Source organism: Schistocerca cancellata, chromosome 10 (genome assembly GCF_023864275.1).
Source record: "Schistocerca cancellata isolate TAMUIC-IGC-003103 chromosome 10, iqSchCanc2.1, whole genome shotgun sequence".
NCBI lineage: Eukaryota > Metazoa > Arthropoda > Insecta > Orthoptera > Acrididae > Schistocerca > Schistocerca cancellata.
The window spans coordinates 158,645,342-158,664,769 of NC_064635.1; the positions used below are offsets into that span (position 1 = coordinate 158,645,342).

The 19,428-nt window shown below is 43.7% G+C and overlaps 1 protein-coding gene across 2 annotated transcripts in view; it reads right to left on the bottom strand.

Moving 5' to 3' along the window:
* LOC126106564 (pyrethroid hydrolase Ces2a-like) overlaps positions 1 to 19,428 on the bottom strand; it is a 319,251-nt gene that overhangs the window by 114,037 nt on the left and 185,786 nt on the right. Inside the window, exon 2 of one of the 2 annotated variants that reach the window (XM_049912907.1) lies at positions 4,429 to 4,566. The exons of the other annotated variant lie outside the window; for it this stretch is intronic. Within the exon in view, the coding sequence (XP_049768864.1) occupies positions 4,429 to 4,566 (138 nt within the window). The remainder of the gene's footprint in view (positions 1 to 4,428; positions 4,567 to 19,428) is intronic. 2 annotated transcript variants of the gene reach the window in all.

Genomic DNA, 19,428 nt, shown 5'->3' on the forward strand with positions numbered 1-19,428 from the left:
AAACAAGAACGTAACAGCTCTAGAAAAAAATCACTGCAGATGAACAGAACAAGCCATGGCAACGATTTGCGCTATACACGCCTAGCGGCAGCAATGCGTACTAAGGAGCTCCGCCCACGGCAATGTTATTCCCGTTGTTTTTGGATACCCAGTCTTCCATAAGTCTGAATTCTAAGGCGGGGATCACTTCTCGTCGCTGGAAACCAGGAGCCCCACATGACAACAGAGCAACGCCAGACAGCGAGACAAGAGGGCCCTGCCAGTGTCAGCCGCTTGTTGCAGATTGGGTTGTGCGTGTCGCCAGCTGTTAGTCCGTCAAGGGAGTCGGAGCCGCAGCCCCGCCGGCCTGCCACCGGGTGTGCTGCCTCCAACACTGGGTTCCCAGAGGGACTTGGAGCTACAGCGCCAGCTGCCGCCTCACTCCAGCTGTAGCGCCACAACTCATACTAGAGATGGGGGATCCGCTCTTGAACTAATTCACAGAGTTGAATCTTTCAAAGGAGTGAACAATCAGTGATTCAGAAAAAAAGAACGGTACCTCCAAACGTTTCCCACTGCAGAGAGAGTGAGAGAGAGAGAGAGAGAGAGAGAGAGACGGAGCATATCAGCAGCGCCTCTGCTGGTCAGAGCACAGTGCACGCCACTCAACACAGCCAGCGCTGGCCTCTGCCCTGCTTCTACCTTGGCTGCCTGCATTGTGCAGTGCCCCATTGGATTTTGTGTTTCACATATGCCGTGCCGTCTCTGTGCTTCCTCTGCCGCGCGCAGTGTCTGGCACACCTTAACTTAGCATCGCACTCTGTCGGCGATCGTTTCAGTCGCACGTCCTGCCCTCTGGGCAGTTGATGCGAGCAACAGGACAGAGAGCCACCTAGCGGATAACATAGGAACTACTTGCAACAACCTTCTCGCAAGGGAACGGACGATTTGTCTCGGAGCGGGTGAGTTCAACGCTCCCCCCACCCTCAGAACTCGCCCACTCAACGCTCACCCCACCGTCTCGACTCTAGCTAGAGCGTTGAGCAAAGTGACTCAGGTGTCACTCTGGTCGCTGCGGTCTCAGCTCACGCAGTAATACAGCTCGCAGCTCGACCTACTCGACTCAGCGCCTCTGCATCGGAGTTCGTCCCTACTGGATATTGTTCTTCGTAGTAATACCGCTATGTATATTACATTATTATGTTATGTATACATCAATTGTTTTTATTTTATTTTTATTTGTTTAAACTGATTAGATTAGGTTCCTGATGACTCCTCTTACTATAGGATTTTTATTATGGGCACTCGAATTTACGCTTTAATTACGAGCGAACCGATAAACGTATCGCAAAATGTGATACACCAATAGTTTCCTTGTTTTATTCTGCGTAAGGCTATATGCAGCACTTTCGTTTTACAGTCAAATTTATATTTTGCGATTTTAGGCGTCTTCGGAAGGAAACGTTCACTTTAAAAATATATGGCTTGCGATGTATTTGTATGAGGTTAATGAAATTTTAATACATTATAGCCAAATATATTGTTAATGTAAATCTCAAGTTACAACATTTTCCAATCACCCAAAAAACCACGATAGTGCAAAATAAATCAATAATCAAAAACTTTGTCATATCGTGGAAATTTCAATAAACAATACAAAATTCTTACTCATTATCTGTGTTACTTCAAAATAGGATCAAATAAGATCAAAATACAGGTATAGTACTGGAATAAACCAAGTTTAAAGGGCAATGTGCCTTCCATTTATTTCCTATTGTAAATGAGTGGTGAGTCATGAAAAAGAGCTAATTCATTTCAGGGAGTGAACAGTTCTGATCCAATCTCTGAAAAGAACAGTTTTGCCCATCTCTAACTCATACCCCGCGCTCAGCTGTCTTCGGGCACCATCATATTGATGCGAGTGGGGTGGGGGGGCTGTACGACACTCAGGAAAGTAGCAGACCACTAATGTCAATGGCTGTTCCCTACAAAGGTTGACGGCTCACCACAGGGCCTTCCATCAGCACCTCAGCAGCCAGTCGGAGCAGAGCCGCTGCCCTTCCGTCAGTCTCGTCCCAGGGCAAAAGAGAGAGGCGTGCATGCCTCACTACATTATGTACTGGAGTCAGTAAAAGATGTTTGTAACTGTTAACAGTATCTCGCTTCGGCTCACCAGCTTGTCACCACCACTCATTCATCTCACAGTGTATCCAGCGCACTACGCACGGCCGCTTAAGTGGCACCCTGTTGACATTCGTGGAGCATCGGCAACATGTCAGTATACTCGTTGCATGTGAGTTCCATGTTAATTACATGTCAACATCAGGGGCAGATCGAACCTCGTTTGTCCATGCTTTGCGACCGGCCTTGTTTACTGCCGTGTAGGGATACATTCTGCGGAAAGCTTGATGTTCTGTGAAAGCGGTAACTTCACATCTCATCCGCAGGTCTTTCAGAAGGTGCACTGACTTGCGCATTCGAGGAAATCGGCACTCGTTTGAACACTTCACTTAAATGGGCACGTCGTCACCATGACGTTCATCTTAACACAGCCAATTATCTACACCATGCTGCCGTAAACCCTTGAAATTTGGGAGTTCTTTTGTTCACAGTCGAAAGTTAATAGAGTTTCGATTCAAGTAAACATGTTTACACTTGGCTTAAATACATCAGCTAAATGACAGAAAAAATGTTATAATTAAAAGTTTGTAACTAGTAGCTGCAGCTCTGTGCAATTTACTTGTAACTAAATAAAGTGCACTGTGATCAAAAGTATCCAGACACCCCCAAAACATACGTTCCACATATTAGGTGCATTGTGCTGCCACCTACTGCCACGTACTCCATATCAGCGATCTCAGAAGTCATTAGACATTGTGAGACAGCAAAATGGGGCGCGGAACTCACGGACTTCGAATGGGGTCAGGTCATTGGGTGCCACTTGCGTCATACATCTGAAAGCGAGATTTCCACACTCCTAAACATCCACAGGTCCACTGTTTCCGATGTGATAGTGAAGTGGAAACGTGAAGGGACACGTACAGCACAAAAGCAAACAGGCTGACCTCGTTTACTGACTGACAGAGATCGCCGACAGTTGAAGAGGGTCGTAATGTGTAATGGGGAGAAATCTATACAGACCATCACACAGGAATTCTAAACTGCATCAGGATTCACTGCAAGTACTATGACAGTTAGGCGGGACGTGAGAAAACTTGGATTTCATAGTCGAGCGGCTGCTCATAAGCCACACATCACACCGGTAAATGCTAAACAACGCCTCGCTTGGTGTAAGGTGCGTAAACATTGGACGATTGAACAGTGGAAAAACGTTGTGTGGAGTGACGAATCACGGTACACAATGTGGCGATCCGATTGTAGGGTGTGAGTATAGTGAATGCCCGGTGAACGTCATCTGCCAGGGTGTGTAGTGCCAACAGTAAAATTCGGAGGCGGTGGTGATATGGCGTTTTTCATGGACGGGGCTTGCACACCTTGTTGCTTTGCGTGGCACTATCACAGCACAGGCCTACATTGGTGTTTTATGCATCTTCTTCCTTCACACTGTTGAAAAGCAATTCGGGGATGGCGACTGCATCTTTCAACACGATCGAGCACCTGTTCATAATGCACGGCCTGTGCGGAGTGATTACAGGGCAATAACATCCCTGTAATGGACTGACCTCCACAGAGTCCTCACCTGAATCCTATAGAACACCTTTGGGATGTTTTGGAATGCCGAATTCGTGCCAGGCCTCAACGACCGACATCGATACCTCTCCTCAGTGCTGCACTCAGTGAAGAATGGGCTGCCATTTCCCAAGAAACCTTCGAACACCTGACTGAACGTATACCTGCGAGGGTGGAAGCTGTCATAAAGGCTAAGGATGGGGCAACACCATACTGAATTCCAGCATTACCAATGGAGGGCGCCACCAACTTGTAAGTCATTTTCAGCCAGGTGTCCGTATACTTTTAATCACATAGTGTATGCTCCTAACACCAAATCAAGAGTAATGTTTCTTACAAATACCTGCATAAATAACTATCCCTTTCACTTATTATTTTGTAAATAACTGAGACAAACACCTTATCTGAGACGGTCTGTATAAGCAGATGTGGATTAGATGAAGCAGTGAAGGTTAATAAGCAAGTAAAATCTCCTCTTTTGTGCTTATTGGTCACTTAATATGATCTTGCGGATTTGTTGCTTCTTCAACGTGTGTGATGAACAGCAACATGATACTGAAATCCTGCCATACCCCGTTCCCTATAAAACTTATCTCTCTTGTGTTTCCACTTTTACTACTCCCTCCTGTGGACACTTTTTTTTTCGGCCTGAGCTGTAGCCCAAATCTTTTAATAGATGTGAACATTTTATTCCATGTTACATTGTCATTATAGTGTTCTGTTTTCATAAAGTTCAGTGCAGCTGTAACGGAGACGTACCTTGGGCGTGCTGACGTTGATGAAGAGGCAGTCCTCGTCGCCATCGTACTTTCCTGCCAGAAGGTTGATCTGTGGCGCCATGTTGCCCTCTTTGGTGGCGTCTCGGACTCCACTCCAACCGGCAGCCGGCTGAGGTGGCTGAAACATACGGCGTACGCGCAAACCATTGTACAGTTGTACTCTGCCCTTTTGCTTTCGAAATAGTCGTGACTTTTTATTGCCCTGACGAAAAAAATCGGATCATCAAGAAGAAGTTCTGGGAGATAAACGGGAATTCGTAGCTGCGTTTCTACATCCAGAAAATGAAGTCTATTGAAATTTTGAGCCAGACGGATAAGACTGGTGCTAATGATATCACAATGAGAATACGAATCATGCTTGCTTTGAATAAACGCTGTGATGGTAGTGACCGTTTGAGACTGGACGTGGTGAGTTGATGTTAGTCAAGAATGTCTTTAAGACAACGGCGGCGTCGTTATCAACAGCTCATTGAGTTTGAACGAGGTCGTGTAACAGGGCTACGAGAAGCTTGATTTTCCTTCCGCGATATTGCAGAAAGACTTGGCACGAATGTAGCCACTATACATGTTCGCTGGCAGCGGTCGTCACGGGAAGGTGCGGTGGCAAGAAGACCGGGCTCCAGACGGCCACGTGGTACTGCAGAGGGAGAAGACCGTCGTGTTCGGATTGTGGCTCTGGGGCATCGTAGTGCTTCTGCAGCACCAGTTTGGCCAGCAGTTAGCACAACAGTGACACGACCAACTGTCACAAATTGGTTACTTCAAGGACTGCTCCGAGCCAGATTACCTTTAGCGTTCACTCCACTGACCCAAAATTACCGCAGTTTGTGACTTCAGTAGTGTCAGGGGGGAGTTTATTGGAGGGTGAAGGTCTGTTGAGTTTTCTGATGAAAGCCAGTTGTGCTTCGTTGCTGTGTTGGTTAGAAGGAGACCAGGTGAGCACCTGCAAGTAACCTGTCTGCGTGCTAGGCACACTGGAGCTACACCTGGAGTTATGATCTGGAGGGCGACTTCGTATCACAGTAAGAGCACTGGTGTTGTTATCCCACGCACGCTAGCTGCAAAATTGTACACCAGTTTGGTGATTCGACCTGTTTTGCTGCCATTCTTGAACAGAATTCCAGGGGGGTGTTTTCCAACACGATAACGCTCGCCCACATAACGCTGCTGTAACTTAACATGGTCTACAGACTGTGGACATGTTGGATTGACGTGTACGATCGCCAAATCTGTCTCCAATCCAACACATATTGGATATCATCGGACGACAACTCCAGTTTCATGCAGAAGCAGCATTAACTGTCCCTGTATTGACCGACCAAGCCCAACAAGCATAGACTTCCATCCCACAAAGTGACATCCAGCACCTGTATCACACAATGCATGCACATTAGCATTCTTGCATTCAACATTTTCGCATTTTTCACCGGTTGTTAAATTGCCAGAATTTCACATATGCAATGGCTTTCCTCGTGGTTACATTAAGCTGTGATCTTGCAACATTAATCGCTTAGGTATGTTACCTAGACAAATATATTCCTGAAATTTGACTATTCTGCATTACTTGTTTGTTTCTCTTCCGTCAGTGTATCTTCCTTGACCTTGCCACAGAAAATATTTTACAGAAAATATTTTGTAACATTAGCCTGCAACATCCACAATTTTTTCAGTCGTTCTCATGGCATCTCGTAACCGGTGCTTTTATTGTCAGTGTCCTGAACAAAATATAAAGCGTAGAGCACTGTTCACTGCTAAACAGAACGCAGGCGTCAGTCATACTACGAAAGGTGAAAGAGGCTTTCTGACAGTCTCTCTAGCACAATAGTATTCACCATTGTAAGCACATTAATTGTTAATTTAAGTACGAAAGGTGTCCAATAAGTAATGAAACATATTTTTTTCTGAAAGCAGGTGCTTCAGTCTGGAACCGCGCGACGGCTACGGTCGCAGGTTCGAATCCTGCCTCGGGCATGGATATGTGTGATGTCCTTAGGTTAGTTAGGTTTAAGTAGTTCTAAGTTCTAGGAGACTGATGACCTCAGATGTTAAGTCTCATAGTGCTCAGAGCCATTTGAACCATTTTTTTAAAAGCAGGTTGGTTTTATTCTTGATTCCAATACACAGTATTATTACCGAGACTTTTGGCTACAAAACTCTATTTTTCACTTTACTCTCCGTTCACTGCAACGGCTTTATGTGACTTTACTGGCGTGCTGTATGGATAACCTCCCCATTATCCACGTACAATTTGAAGTGTACAATTTTTCGGGCCAAAGAGACGGAAGTTGGAAGGCGCAAGATACGGGCTGTAGGGTGGATAAGGAAGAACAGTCCAATTAAGTTTTGTGAACTTTCCGTCTGTGCGCCGACTTCTGTGAGGCCTCGAGTTGTCATGGGAAGGTTCGTTTGCATCTTTGTGGCGATGAACATGCTCAAGTCGTTTCTTCAATTTCGTGAGGGTAGCACAATACACTTCAGAGTTGATCGTTGCAGCATAAGGGAAGAAACCAAACAGAACAACCCGTTCAGAGTTCCAGAACACCGTCGCCATGGGTGTACCGGCTCAGGGTGCCGTTCTGAATGTTTTTTTCCTAAAAATGGCGGAATGTAACCACTACATGGATTGCCGTTTTGTTTCCAGTTCGAAATGACAAAATCATGTTTTATTGCCTTGGACGATGTTTGACAAGAAATTGTCACAATCAGCCTCGTAATGAGCAAGCAATTCCGCACGGATAGTCCTTCGTTGCTCATTATGTTGTTGCGGCAGGCAGTGAGGAACCCAGCCGTCACATGCCATTGATTATCCAACCTGGTGGACGAATGTGCCAGGTCTACTAACAGAGACGCCCAGCGAAGCAGCGAGCTCTTTGATTGTAATCTGTCGATCACCTCAAATGAGAGTGTCTGTACGTTCCAGAGTCGCAGGAGTCACAGCTGTTTGCGCCTGGCCAGCACGCGGGAGATCGGACAGGTTTCTGCCACCTTGTTGTTATGATAACAGACGCCTTGCCCAACGACTCACCGTGCTTTTGTTCACTGACAGGCCTCCATAGCCATTCTGAGAGTGCCTATGAATATCTGAAATGGTTTTCCGCCAAACCTCCATCACAGACGCCATTTTGAAGGCTAGATATAGCTTTGCTAGCTATCAGAACTTCATGATACTGTAGTGATTGATGCGGTTATATTCTTGAGCGGTGTAGGCTCACGTTCATGCCGTTTGTTATTTGGCATTTTGTCACATTGAGTGACGTCTTGTTTCTTCCTTACTAACTGGTATAACGAAGTTGTTGGCTTACCTCCTTGAGTGGCAGCAGCACTTAGCGATGCTAGTACTGTCGTACTATCTTTGGTGTGCCCACTAGTATTTCTGGGTGGTGGTGGTGTGTGTGGTAGTCAGTCGGTTGGGACGGAGCAGCGAGGAAGTCTCCTCGCGAGGCCAGGCTGAGACCACTGGCGGCGTGCACGCACTGTCGGATCGTGAGGCGCTAGCTGCGAGAACGACAAAGTTCGTTGCCCACCGAACCTGGACGCTGAAGTTGAGTGATCAGTTAACCTGTTATGAAACCTCAACTATTGTAACATCTCTCCGTTTATTTGCGGGTTGTTGCTCCCTGGGCCATCAGGTCTAGCAGCAACCTATAGTATGTTGGAGTCGGCGAAATCATGCAGCCGTCTTCCTATATTGTGATTAATTATTAAATTGACTGTTACTTGCCAGTGAAGTACACCAGAGGTATTTTCTGCCCCGTGGACGTTAACGCCCCAGTTACCTGCTCTGGTCGTTAGCATAGATTTCCAGCAGTGTGCCTTTCCTCGTCGTGTTGATGCTGTGCGGCACGGCGTGTAGTCCGACAGCCTTTTATGTTGTTTGGTTCATATTTTGCTTAGAGTGGTTATTGTTCGCTTGTCTGTTTTTAGACGCCAATTTCTGAAGACATAGTGCTGTTAGTATGCTCGTCCGTGGCCGATATTTTCCATCGTTGTGCCGTGGTCGGACAGAAGGGAATTGGTCAAATTGTTGGTCGGTCCTTGGGCCGTCCCTAGTTTGGGTTGCCATCCCATTATTTAACTTCAGCTCTTGGCTGCCTGTCTAACCTCAAGTTTGAGCTACCTCCTCAGGCCGACCCTAGGAACACTTTTGAGCACCAGTTGTTCACTTTGTTTCAGATTATGATTTTCATTTCGGTCGTGTATTAATTCAGTTCTTTTTAAATTTACATAAAGGCCTTCGGCCGTGTTAAATTAAAATTTTGAAGATGTTTTATTTTAAAAAGGGTATTTTTTTCCTAAAATTTGTTCTATCTAAAATTGTTTGGAATACAGGCCCTAACCCGTTAGTTGTTCGATGTGTTATGAGTGACCTTCGGCCGAGGATTTACGTTAACCCCTTTTAATAAGGCCTTTAGCCGTGTGTATTCTTTAAAGGAAATTTTTTTATAACACGAAATGTGTTAATTTTAAATTGTTTGTCTGACTTGTTTTTCAGGCCTTCTGCCGTTGTTTTAAATGTTTGTGGCCTTCAGCCGTGCAGTAAGTTAATATTTCTTTAATTAGGCTTTCGGCCATTCTGTTGTAAGTCTAAAAAGAAATTTCTTGGTTAGAAAAAATACTTTATTAATGTGTTTTAAGTATAGTTGTTCTTCAGACGTGTAGTGTAGGCCTTCAGCCGCAAATTTTTTTCAATTGCATGTTTTTTTTAAATGACCTTCTATTTTTACTTGCTTTTGATTTCTAATCCAGGCCTTCAGCCGTTCTTGTTTTGGTGTGGTTTTGGGCCTTCAGCCCAGAAAGCATCTCAAGCCTTCAGCCGTATTGTCTAATTGTCATCTTTTAAAGCAATGTGTAAATAAGTGGTTCTTAGAAAAATGAAATTGTGTGTTTGATTGTAGAACTCTCAGTAACTGTTTACGGCCCCATCCACAATCGTAACCTTATCCTGTGCGCTCTCTGAGAACCTACCAACCCGGTTTCAATTCTACTGTGTCCCACAGCAAATTCGGAATTTTTTCAACCGAAATTGGCCGGGAAAAAAGGAATGTGTGCACTACTCATTTAACGCCCTCATAAGTCACTTTGTAAGAGTGACTAAGCGATGAAGTGTAAGAGATATAAATACACTGCTGCGCTACAAACAACAGCAAGGTAATGAAATTTTACTTTTTGTGCGCATACAACATATTTTGCAAGGGTACCCGCTTTAATTCGTAGCTGATATGAGGGTATACACTTAGCCATTGGGGACTCACAATCGATTTCACGTGCCTTGACTTAGGGCATTACTCGCTGGCTCTACTATTGGCTGCGCGAATCGACTGAAGTTCGTCGCTGATTTTCTCTGGCAGTGCGAGGACTAAAGCAGGCCCTGAGCAGAGTTGGTGGCGCTATAAGAGCTAGACAGCGAGTGACAGCGGAATAGAGGACGTCAGGGGCTGAGTTCCGGATATGGTGTGCCAGTCGGCCATTAGCTCTTTTTATGTCAAGACTTGGTGTAACTGGTGAAGTCGCAGTTAAGAGCTGAGTACAGCGTCCTTCTGTCTGTATCCGCTAATATTCTGTGCTGTGTGGGACTGGGTGCTGGGAGCCACACTGTATATTTTCAGTATTGTTCAATATCTGCCACATCATGCATTTATGGTCAGTATTTCCCACATTACGATACGCACACCTCTATTTCCTGCGCTCGGTGGTTTACTGACACATTTGTTTGAACGTAATTGCCTGTTGCTTCAAATTATTTATACTTATGATCAGTGAAATATTTGGATGTGTGTGTAACTGTTCCTGTGCTGGGGATTTCTCTGTACCACTGTGAGATTGATTGTAATGTATTTGCGCTGGCTGTACGCAGTGTGAAAGACTAAATTGAGTGGTTTACCTTAATGTTAGATTTCCCACTGTCAGCTTTCTTGTGCTGTAAATGGGAATGTGTTTTGGCAATAACCTATCGTAAAAATTTCGCAGGTTAAATTGGGATCTTAAGGGTTTTATAAGGATTTTGCATTTAATCTTTTATTTTATATTTTGTTTGCTTTAACAGAAATTTCCTGTATTTAATAGGGTATATGTGTAGAAACTGTGGTTTAGATTTCCATATATAGATATCAAGGAAGGAAGCATTGCTTGTAAGATCTAATTATTAGGTACCACTTTGTAGAGGTCAGCTTGTCATTTCCCTTACATAGCTGTTTGGTTCACGCAACGTTCCTTCCAGACTGGTTTGGCTAAATTACAGTCAGATCTTATTCTGTGGACATTCATTAAGTTTTCGTGTGGATAATTTTCTTCTGCTGAGTGGTTTAATAGACATTACCTTGGCCACTACTGTACATTCGTGGTATTTTGGAAACTTCGTAAAAGACACATTTTTGAAATCTGGTGGTATATTAAAAGGCCTTATCCTGACCAATTCTCGAGAATGTGGCCATTAATACTTGCTTGTTTGTTTGGCCTGTGTTTCACCTCAGTCTTGTCTGTTACAGCCGTACTTAGCCTTCTGAGCCTCGCGGCCGGTTTTTCAGGGGCTTGTAGGTGTAGTACGAGTATATTCGCCTTGGTGTTCATTCGCTGCCCTCGAGGTGTGTCCGCAAGTGCCCAAAGCGCGCTGGTTCTCGCTGCCTGCTAATAAATCTTAAGTGAAGTAGTGGTTACATTACTTAATGATCTGATCTGTGGAGCCTTATTTTAAATTTTACTTGAAGTTGTACATTTCCTTTGGAATATACTTATATTGCCCATGTTATGAACTTCGGGTAGCTAAGTTTTTTCTTAAGTTGCATATGCACAAAGTTATGTCTTGATTATTATGTTATGCGAATATTTCCAACTCATTTAAATATAATTACTGGTTTGACGCTAAACTAGGACTGTACTTGCCTCACGTGTGGACAAACTTAATCTATTTTTCTGTTTTGGTTCAAAAATGGTTCAAATTGCTCTGAGCACTATGCGACTTAACATGTGAGGTCATCAATCCCCTAGAACTTAGAACTACTTAAACCTAACTAACCTAAGGATATCACATACATCAATGCCTGAGGCAAGATTCGAACCTGCGACCGTAGCGGTCGCGCGGTTCCAGACTGAAGCACCTAGAACCGCTCGGCCAAACCGGCAGGCCTGCTGATTTGGTACTTGATAAAACTTTCAGTGGGTTTTATGCTGATTTTAGCAGTGCGTTTGCCCTCTTGTGTGTTAAGGGCCTGTTTGATTAAAGGACTTAATTAGTTTCCCAAAAATCCTCTGAAGGTCGTAAATGACCTTTTGTTAAATTGTCTTAAACATATCTCTGCTATTGAGCAGCTTCTGTTTTACAGGGAAAGAAGTTTTTTTTTAATTACTGTTTTATATTTATTCTGGCACTGAGTTTTGTGGCTGGTTGAGGTGAAATCATTTGTTAAAGCCGATTATTCCTTTCACTCATAATTATCTGAGATTCATTTATTCATGCAATTTTACATGGTGGTTAAATAAATCTGGCCATTGAAAGGACAAATGACGCTTGTATTCTGGGTTCTCCCTTCCATGCTTCCCTTTTCCTACACCATGCCGCTGCGACATTTGCACTAACGTCATTCCACACTGCTTCAACTCCATGGCAGACTTTATGGATCGCAGTGGCTGGCGAGTTGCCACAGCACAGTCTTCCGGAAACCCAAGACGCAGCTGGAGAGAGTGCTGGCTTGTGCTACAGTCAGGGTGGGTCAGGACAGCGCAGCGCAGCGAAAACGCGGTCTCCTGTTATTTTGTTGGAACGCAGTCACTGAGATCTTGAAGGTAGGAAACAGTCACCGCCCTTAACACGTCACAAATGTAACGACAGTTGTATATACACTCCTGGAAATTGAAATAAGAACACCGTGAATTCATTGTCCCAGGAAGGGGAAACTTTATTGACACATTCCTGGGGTGAGATACATCACATGATCACACTGACAGAACCACAGGCACATAGACACAGGCAACAGAGCATGCACAATGTCGGCACTAGTACAGTGTATATCCACCTTTCGCAGCAATGCAGGCTGCTATTCTCCCATGGAGACGATCGTAGAGATGCTGGATGTAGTCCTGTGGAACGGCTTGCCATGCCATTTCCACCTGGCGCCTCAGTTGGACCAGCGTTCGTGCTGGACGTGCAGACCGCGTGAGACGACGCTTCATCCAGTCCCAAACATGCTCAATGGGGGACAGATCCGGAGATCTTGCTGGCCAGGGTAGTTGACTTACACCTTCTAGAGCACGTTGGGTGGCACGGGATACATGCGGACGTGCATTGTCCTGTTGGAACAGCAAGTTCCCTTGCCGGTCTAGGAATGGTAGAACGATGGGTTCGATGACGGTTTGGATGTACCGTGCACTATTCAGTGTCCCCTCGACGATCACCAGTGGTGTACGGCCAGTGTAGGAGATCGCTCCCCACACCATGATGCCGGGTGTTGGCCCTGTGTGCCTCGGTCGTATGCAGTCCTGATTGTGGCGCTCACCTGCACGGCGCCAAACACGCATACGACCATCATTGGCACCAAGGCAGAAGCGACTCTCATCGCTGAAGACGACACGTCTCCATTCGTCCCTCCATTCACGCCTGTCGCGACACCACTGGAGACGGGCTGCACTATGTTGGGGCGTGAGCGGAAGACGGCCTAACGGTGTGCGGGACCGTAGCCCAGCTTCATGGAGACGGTTGCGAATGGTCCTCGCCGATACCCCAGGAGCAACAGTGTCCCTAATTTGCTGGGAAGTGGCGGTGCGGCCCCCTACGGCACTGCGTAGGATCCTACGGTCTTGGCGTGCATCCGTGCGTCGCTGCGGTCCGGTCCCAGGTCGACGGGCACGTGCACCTTCCGCCGACTACTGGCGACAACATCGATGTACTGTGGAGACCTCACGCCCCACGTGTTGAGCAATTCGGCGGTACGTCCACCCGGCCTCCAGCATGCCCACTATACTCCCTCGCTCAAAGTCCGTCAACTGCACATACGGTTCACGTCCACGCTGTCGCGGCATGCTACCAGTGTTAAAGACTGCGATGGAGCTCCGTATGCCACGGCAAACTGGCTGACACTGACGGCGGCGGTGCACAAATTCTGCGCAGCTAGCGCCATTCGACGGCCAACACCGCGGCTCCTGGTGTGTCCGCTGTGCCGTGCGTGTGATCATTGCTTGTACAGCCCTCTCGCAGTGTCCGGAGCAAGTATGGTGGGTCTGACACACCGGTGTCAATGTGTTCTTTTTTCCATTTGCAGGAGTGTATTACCGACTACAAGTAGCAGTCGTTAGAGTGCTGAAATAGTTTCTGCAGGTAGAGCTTCAATGTGCTTAAAGAACGCCACCATTGTCTCATGACATGGTTATTTACTCACAGACAGAAAATCACGGATTTATATTATATAAGATAAAACAACTGCATCTGAAAAATACATGTATTTGGTGCCAAGGAACCTTTTCTTAAACTTATGCAATTTTAATCCGTTACTTTAAAACGTTCACTTGACCGAAACTGGTTGTCTGAGGGTAAATAAACAATATACGAGTAGCGTCTGCTGGTGGTCTCATCATGTCGTTCCTTCATACTGTGGTGTGTAAACCAATGGCAAGATGCACGATTGCTATTTTTTATTATTTATTATATAGTATTTTTCTTCTTCTTCTGCTTCTTCGCGGATGGATCAGTTAGGACCACGCGTAATCAACATTTGTTGGCCTTCCTTTTCGCCCAATATTCCTTCATAAACAACGAAAGGGCTAGCTTTCGCTGCGTAGACCACGTATGTCGGTTAGTTTTTCTCTCTTCTTCCTCAAAACCCCGTGTGTTTGTGATTTTTCTGATTACATTTCTATCATGTAGATCTGGAGACCCTAATTCTCTTAGGTCTTTTTCCGTCTGTTTGTACCAGTTCGGTCTTGTAATTTTGTCCTTTAAAAATGTATGGATTTTGTGCGTTAACCTGTTTGAGTCCATTCTTTCTAAATGCCCCATGAATTGGATTCTTCTCATGCGCATTGTGTCTGTTATTTTGGAGATATTTTTTATATATTTCTGCATTGGGTTTTGGATATTGCACACCACCTTTAGTTCTTGGTCTTAGGATTTTCCTCATTATTTTACGTTCTTTCTCTTCTAATTCCTCTTTTGAAGGTTTAGTGTCTCAGATGCGTAAAGAACTTCGGGTTTAATTACAGTTGTGTAGTGTCATATTTTGCAGTTCCACGAGAGACTCTTTTTGTTGTAAATGTTTTTTGTTAATTGAAACTCCGTCCCATTTTCTGGACTCTTGATCTTTTCTGCAATCCATTCACCTAAATATTTAAATTCTTACCGCCAGAGATGTGGTTATTACCAGTTTTTAGGTCAGAAGGTGCATCTTTGATGTCATTCATAAATTTTGTTTTTTCAAATGAAATTTGTAATCCTATTTTTGCTGCCTGCTCTTGTAATAATTCTAGCTGTTTCTGTGCATCGGTAATGTCCTGTGCGATCAGTGCTATGCCATTATTTATTATATACGTATTATTTATTATATATAATGAAAATCTTATGAACACTAACGGTTGCCGACAATGTCATAAGCGTTTCTACATTCTTAATGGAAAGTAAACAAATTTAATTGTTTAATAATCTTTGGTTCTATGTATGTTCTGGAAGACTACTGCAGATGCACGTCTGGGAAATGTTTTATTAAATTCACCAGGCCAACACCAACATCTTTCATTAGCCGTAACTCCGTAACTAAACATTTGCTGACCTATGTTTATATCAACTTTATTCTTTAGTTGTACTTGTAGAATAACATATTGAAATATTTGCATATCCTGATGATAGTATGTAAACGGAATGAGCTATAAATCAAAGACACCAGCAAAGGTAAATCAACGATTTGTTTTATGGCAAGGATAATGTTTTGATAAAACGTTAAATATCTGTATGAAACAAAGTACGAAATAAGATCTTCAGTTTATTAATTCATGTATCTTTACACTTTTGTTTCAGGAAGTGGTAGCTTACGGATGTATGCTTGGATGCCTCGTACCAGCATTGTAAAAATTTGTATTTTAACCGTTCATTAAAAATATTGCAAAAAAGGTAATAAAAAGGAATATTTATTCGCACGGTTTTAAGTTCAAATCCTGTCTGTTTATCATTTCACTCGACGCACACATCCCGCATCAAGAGGTTCGGTGCAGACAAAAGTAATTTACGCGGTATCCGGAGGAGCGTTCCTGCATCGACATTGTCAGAATCAAGACTAATCACAGTGCAATTAATGCGAAGGTAACGACTCAGACTTGATGGGCAGCTATTGAACTTGGTTTACTTACACTAAAAATGTTGTGCTTCGAGTGGCAGATCGACAATGTCGATGGTTGCGGTGATTATTTGGTACCACACACTACTGGAAGCAGCATTATACAATGCAAATTATGTTTATCGACCTTGACTGTAATGATATTAAAGGTCTGTCGATATATCAGTTAAATTTCATCCAAGATTTTAGGCAGATTCATAAATTACCTTCAAAATGTTTGCAACTATTCTTTCCAATAAGTTTTTTTAGATTATTGAAGCAATTATTAATCCATTTCAATTTCCACATTACTATTCACGCACTCGTCATTTGCTTCTATTAATACTATTATTCACTGAATACGCCACATTTACTCGGAACAAACATTCATTACTGATGGTCGCAGTAAAATCCACACGCTGCATTGGAAACTAATTTCCAAGTCATTTCCCGGCCTGCCCGCATCTCGTGGTCGTGCGGTAGCGTTCTCGCTTCCCACGCCAGGGTTCCCGGGTTCGATTCCCGGCGGGGTCAGGGATTTTCTCTGCCTCGTGATGGCTGGGTGTTGTGTGATGTCCTTAGGTTAGTTAGGTTTAAGTAGTTCTAAGTTCTAGGGGACTGATGACCATAGATGTTAAGTCCCATAGTGCTCAGAGCCATTTCCCGGCCATTGTTTGGTGCGACATGATCGGTCACAGTAGAGTCGTATTGGAAGGGGGAATGACGGGACACAATTAGCTGCATGTTTTCGAAAATTCGTTTGCTGAACATCGCGAGGACGTTCCTTTGGTCACACAGAGTACAATTTACAGTACTTCCAGCATGACAGAGCCTCTCCACATTTTACCTAACTCACCCTGATCACTTGATTGGTCGTGGTGGAGTAATTAAATGGTCACCAAGATTGCCACATCTTACGCCATTAGATTTTTGTTGATGGGGCTGGATGAATTCTGAGGCGTACAAATGAAAGGCGAATACGCGAGATGAACTGCTTGGTCGCATCGTGGGCACTGCAGGCACAGAGCATAGAAGGATATCTATGGTCTGTGGCTGCACGCCTCATCAGGAAACGTGCAGAGGCATTCAATCAACGCATCATGTTCTCCTAACTGTACAGAAATGCACTGAAGTTCACCGTGGGTTACCGAACATTTACTAAGAACTTCTTTAAAGCTGCACTGTGAGGTGTACGATAGTGCTAAGCAGTGAACGTGTTAAGCATATGTATTTTTCAATTGATGCTTTGTATAACACACGTTGTAGCGTTTACTAACTGCTATAAGTGTAGAGATTTGTAAACGTGGCAATGTACTGAATGATATAGAAAATAAATAACAACGTACATTACATGTCTTCTAACTCGGAAAAAATCGGAATAGGGCATATGTCCTTATAAAGATTTTCGTTCAAATGGTCATCTTCTCAAATCTCCGAATACTGACCATTCCTCCTGGGATATCACGTATAGCACACATCTTTTCTAGTGGTACACATGGAACTAATAGTTACCAGAATTACATAATATTTTATGTAATGAGAATAATGCTTATTAATTTGAGGGTTAGCACTTCCTGCCACCAACACCATCAAGCAGTACAAAAGAAAAAGAACAAATTTGTTTGAACTGGTGATACGATAAATAAAAGGTAACTGCACTGGTGCACAGCGAAAAAATTGTTGTAGATTACTCCAGAGGCAACTTGGACCAGATAAGAACGATGTCATATCATTCACAGGTTTTAACAGACATCATGATGTTATAAGAAACTAAGAGATACATCAATGTGATAACCGTTACCTTGTATAGAGTATCGGCATCACGTTGCGAAGTCCACAGCTGTCTGCTCGAGATATTTGTGATATCGCATATTTGGCAACTTTCTAATCTCCGACTTTTGGACAACAACATTTTCGTTTCCTATATACCAGATTTTCCTTTCTACCGTTAGCTCCACGCTGCATTCTTTGGTTAGCTTGCGTATTTCCACATCTGCGCTTTTTGCGAAATGAGCCTCTTAAGTTATTAGTGACTTTTTCCATCTTAACGTTACTGCAGATAATTAAAGAGTATTTTGCACCAGATGTGTTTTGCTTTTATTTGTAAAGCACCTTCAGTGGACATTAATTTGGGCACAGTGTTACCGTCTCTTGTTTACATATTCCGCAAATCACTGCTTTTTCCTTAATTGTTAGCACAGATTGAGGTCGGAAGAAAATTGGTTTCTCATTCAAATTTATCAATTGTCTTTCGAGCTTGGCCTCCACTAGCAATTAACAACGAAGCTAAAAGCAGTTGCTTGCAGAATGTGTAAACAAGTGACAAAAACACCGTCAGTAAATTAACCCACGCAATACTACCTGGGGGGGGGGGGGGGGAGTGGGGGCGGGAGAATTTTATGCCCACCTTTTGAAAAAATTTGCAGTAATTTATGTTTTGAAATTCTGAAGAAAAATATTTAAAATGAATTACTCCAGTAGAGTGTATATATGTTTTAAACGTTAAACCTTCCAGTTAAAGTTAACTCAAAATTTACATATCAGTACGAGATTACACTTTCCCTAATGAACGTCGTATCCAGTATTTCCGGATTCTGTGCCTCACTTACACATCAGAACCTCTTTAAAAATATGTTTCGAGGAAAAGTCGGCAACAATGAACGAAACTTGCATTCTTAACATTTTTTGTGTTGGTCTTAAAAGTCTGTAATGCGCCTTATTGAGAGTGCATTGATATTGCTGAAAGGTATTTTCAGGTTTTGGACACTCCTTACACATCAATATCTCTTCAAAGAGTATGCTGGTAATATAATTCAACAACAATTATGAGATTTTTAAATTTCTTTAGGATAGCCATAAAGTACCTCCCCCCCCCCCTTCCCCGCTTGGTAATGCGCATTATGGAAAATGCTTTGCTATTGATAGGGTTGCTGACCGTAGAAGACGCTTCATAAATGAGAGCGAAATACATTTGGCGAAAACACTCTAAATTTATTTGCAGTAAGCTTAAAATGGAAAAAATCTATAGTAATTGATTATAATAGGTGCTGTGGAAGATTGCCATGCAGACAAACGTAATCGCCTCTTTGCGATGACTTTATACTGACCTAAGAGCGGCTAGAGAAATGCAGATAGGGATTTTCATCAAACTTAAATTCCTATTATTTCTTACGGAATGTGCCTTTTTCAGGATATTCAGCATCGTCAGTTGTTCAATGTTCAGATAACGAAGAACTCTCTCACGTGCATTATGTTGTTGTAGTGATTATCATTAATGTCCAACAAGAACTAATCGGTAACATAACTGCCTTGAAACGCACTGCCAATCGCAGTTATTGAAATGTCACCCTACCTAACAATGCACACAACTGATACGCAGACAGTCTCAGTTGATTGAGCTGGACGAGAGGACCCAGTCCACTCCATGTAAACACAGCCCAAACTACCGTGGAGCCACCACCAGCTTGCACAGTGTCTTGTTGACAATTTGGATCCTTGACTTCGTGGGGTCTGCCTCACACTCGAACCCTACGATCGGCTCTTGAAACAGGACTCATCTGATCAAGCCATGGTTATCCAGTCGTGTAGGATCCAACCGATATGCTTAAGAACCCAGAAGAGGCGCTGCAGGCGATGTGGTAGAGGTTAGAGTCCTGCATGACCGAGTAAGCGAGCACAAAATACGAGAT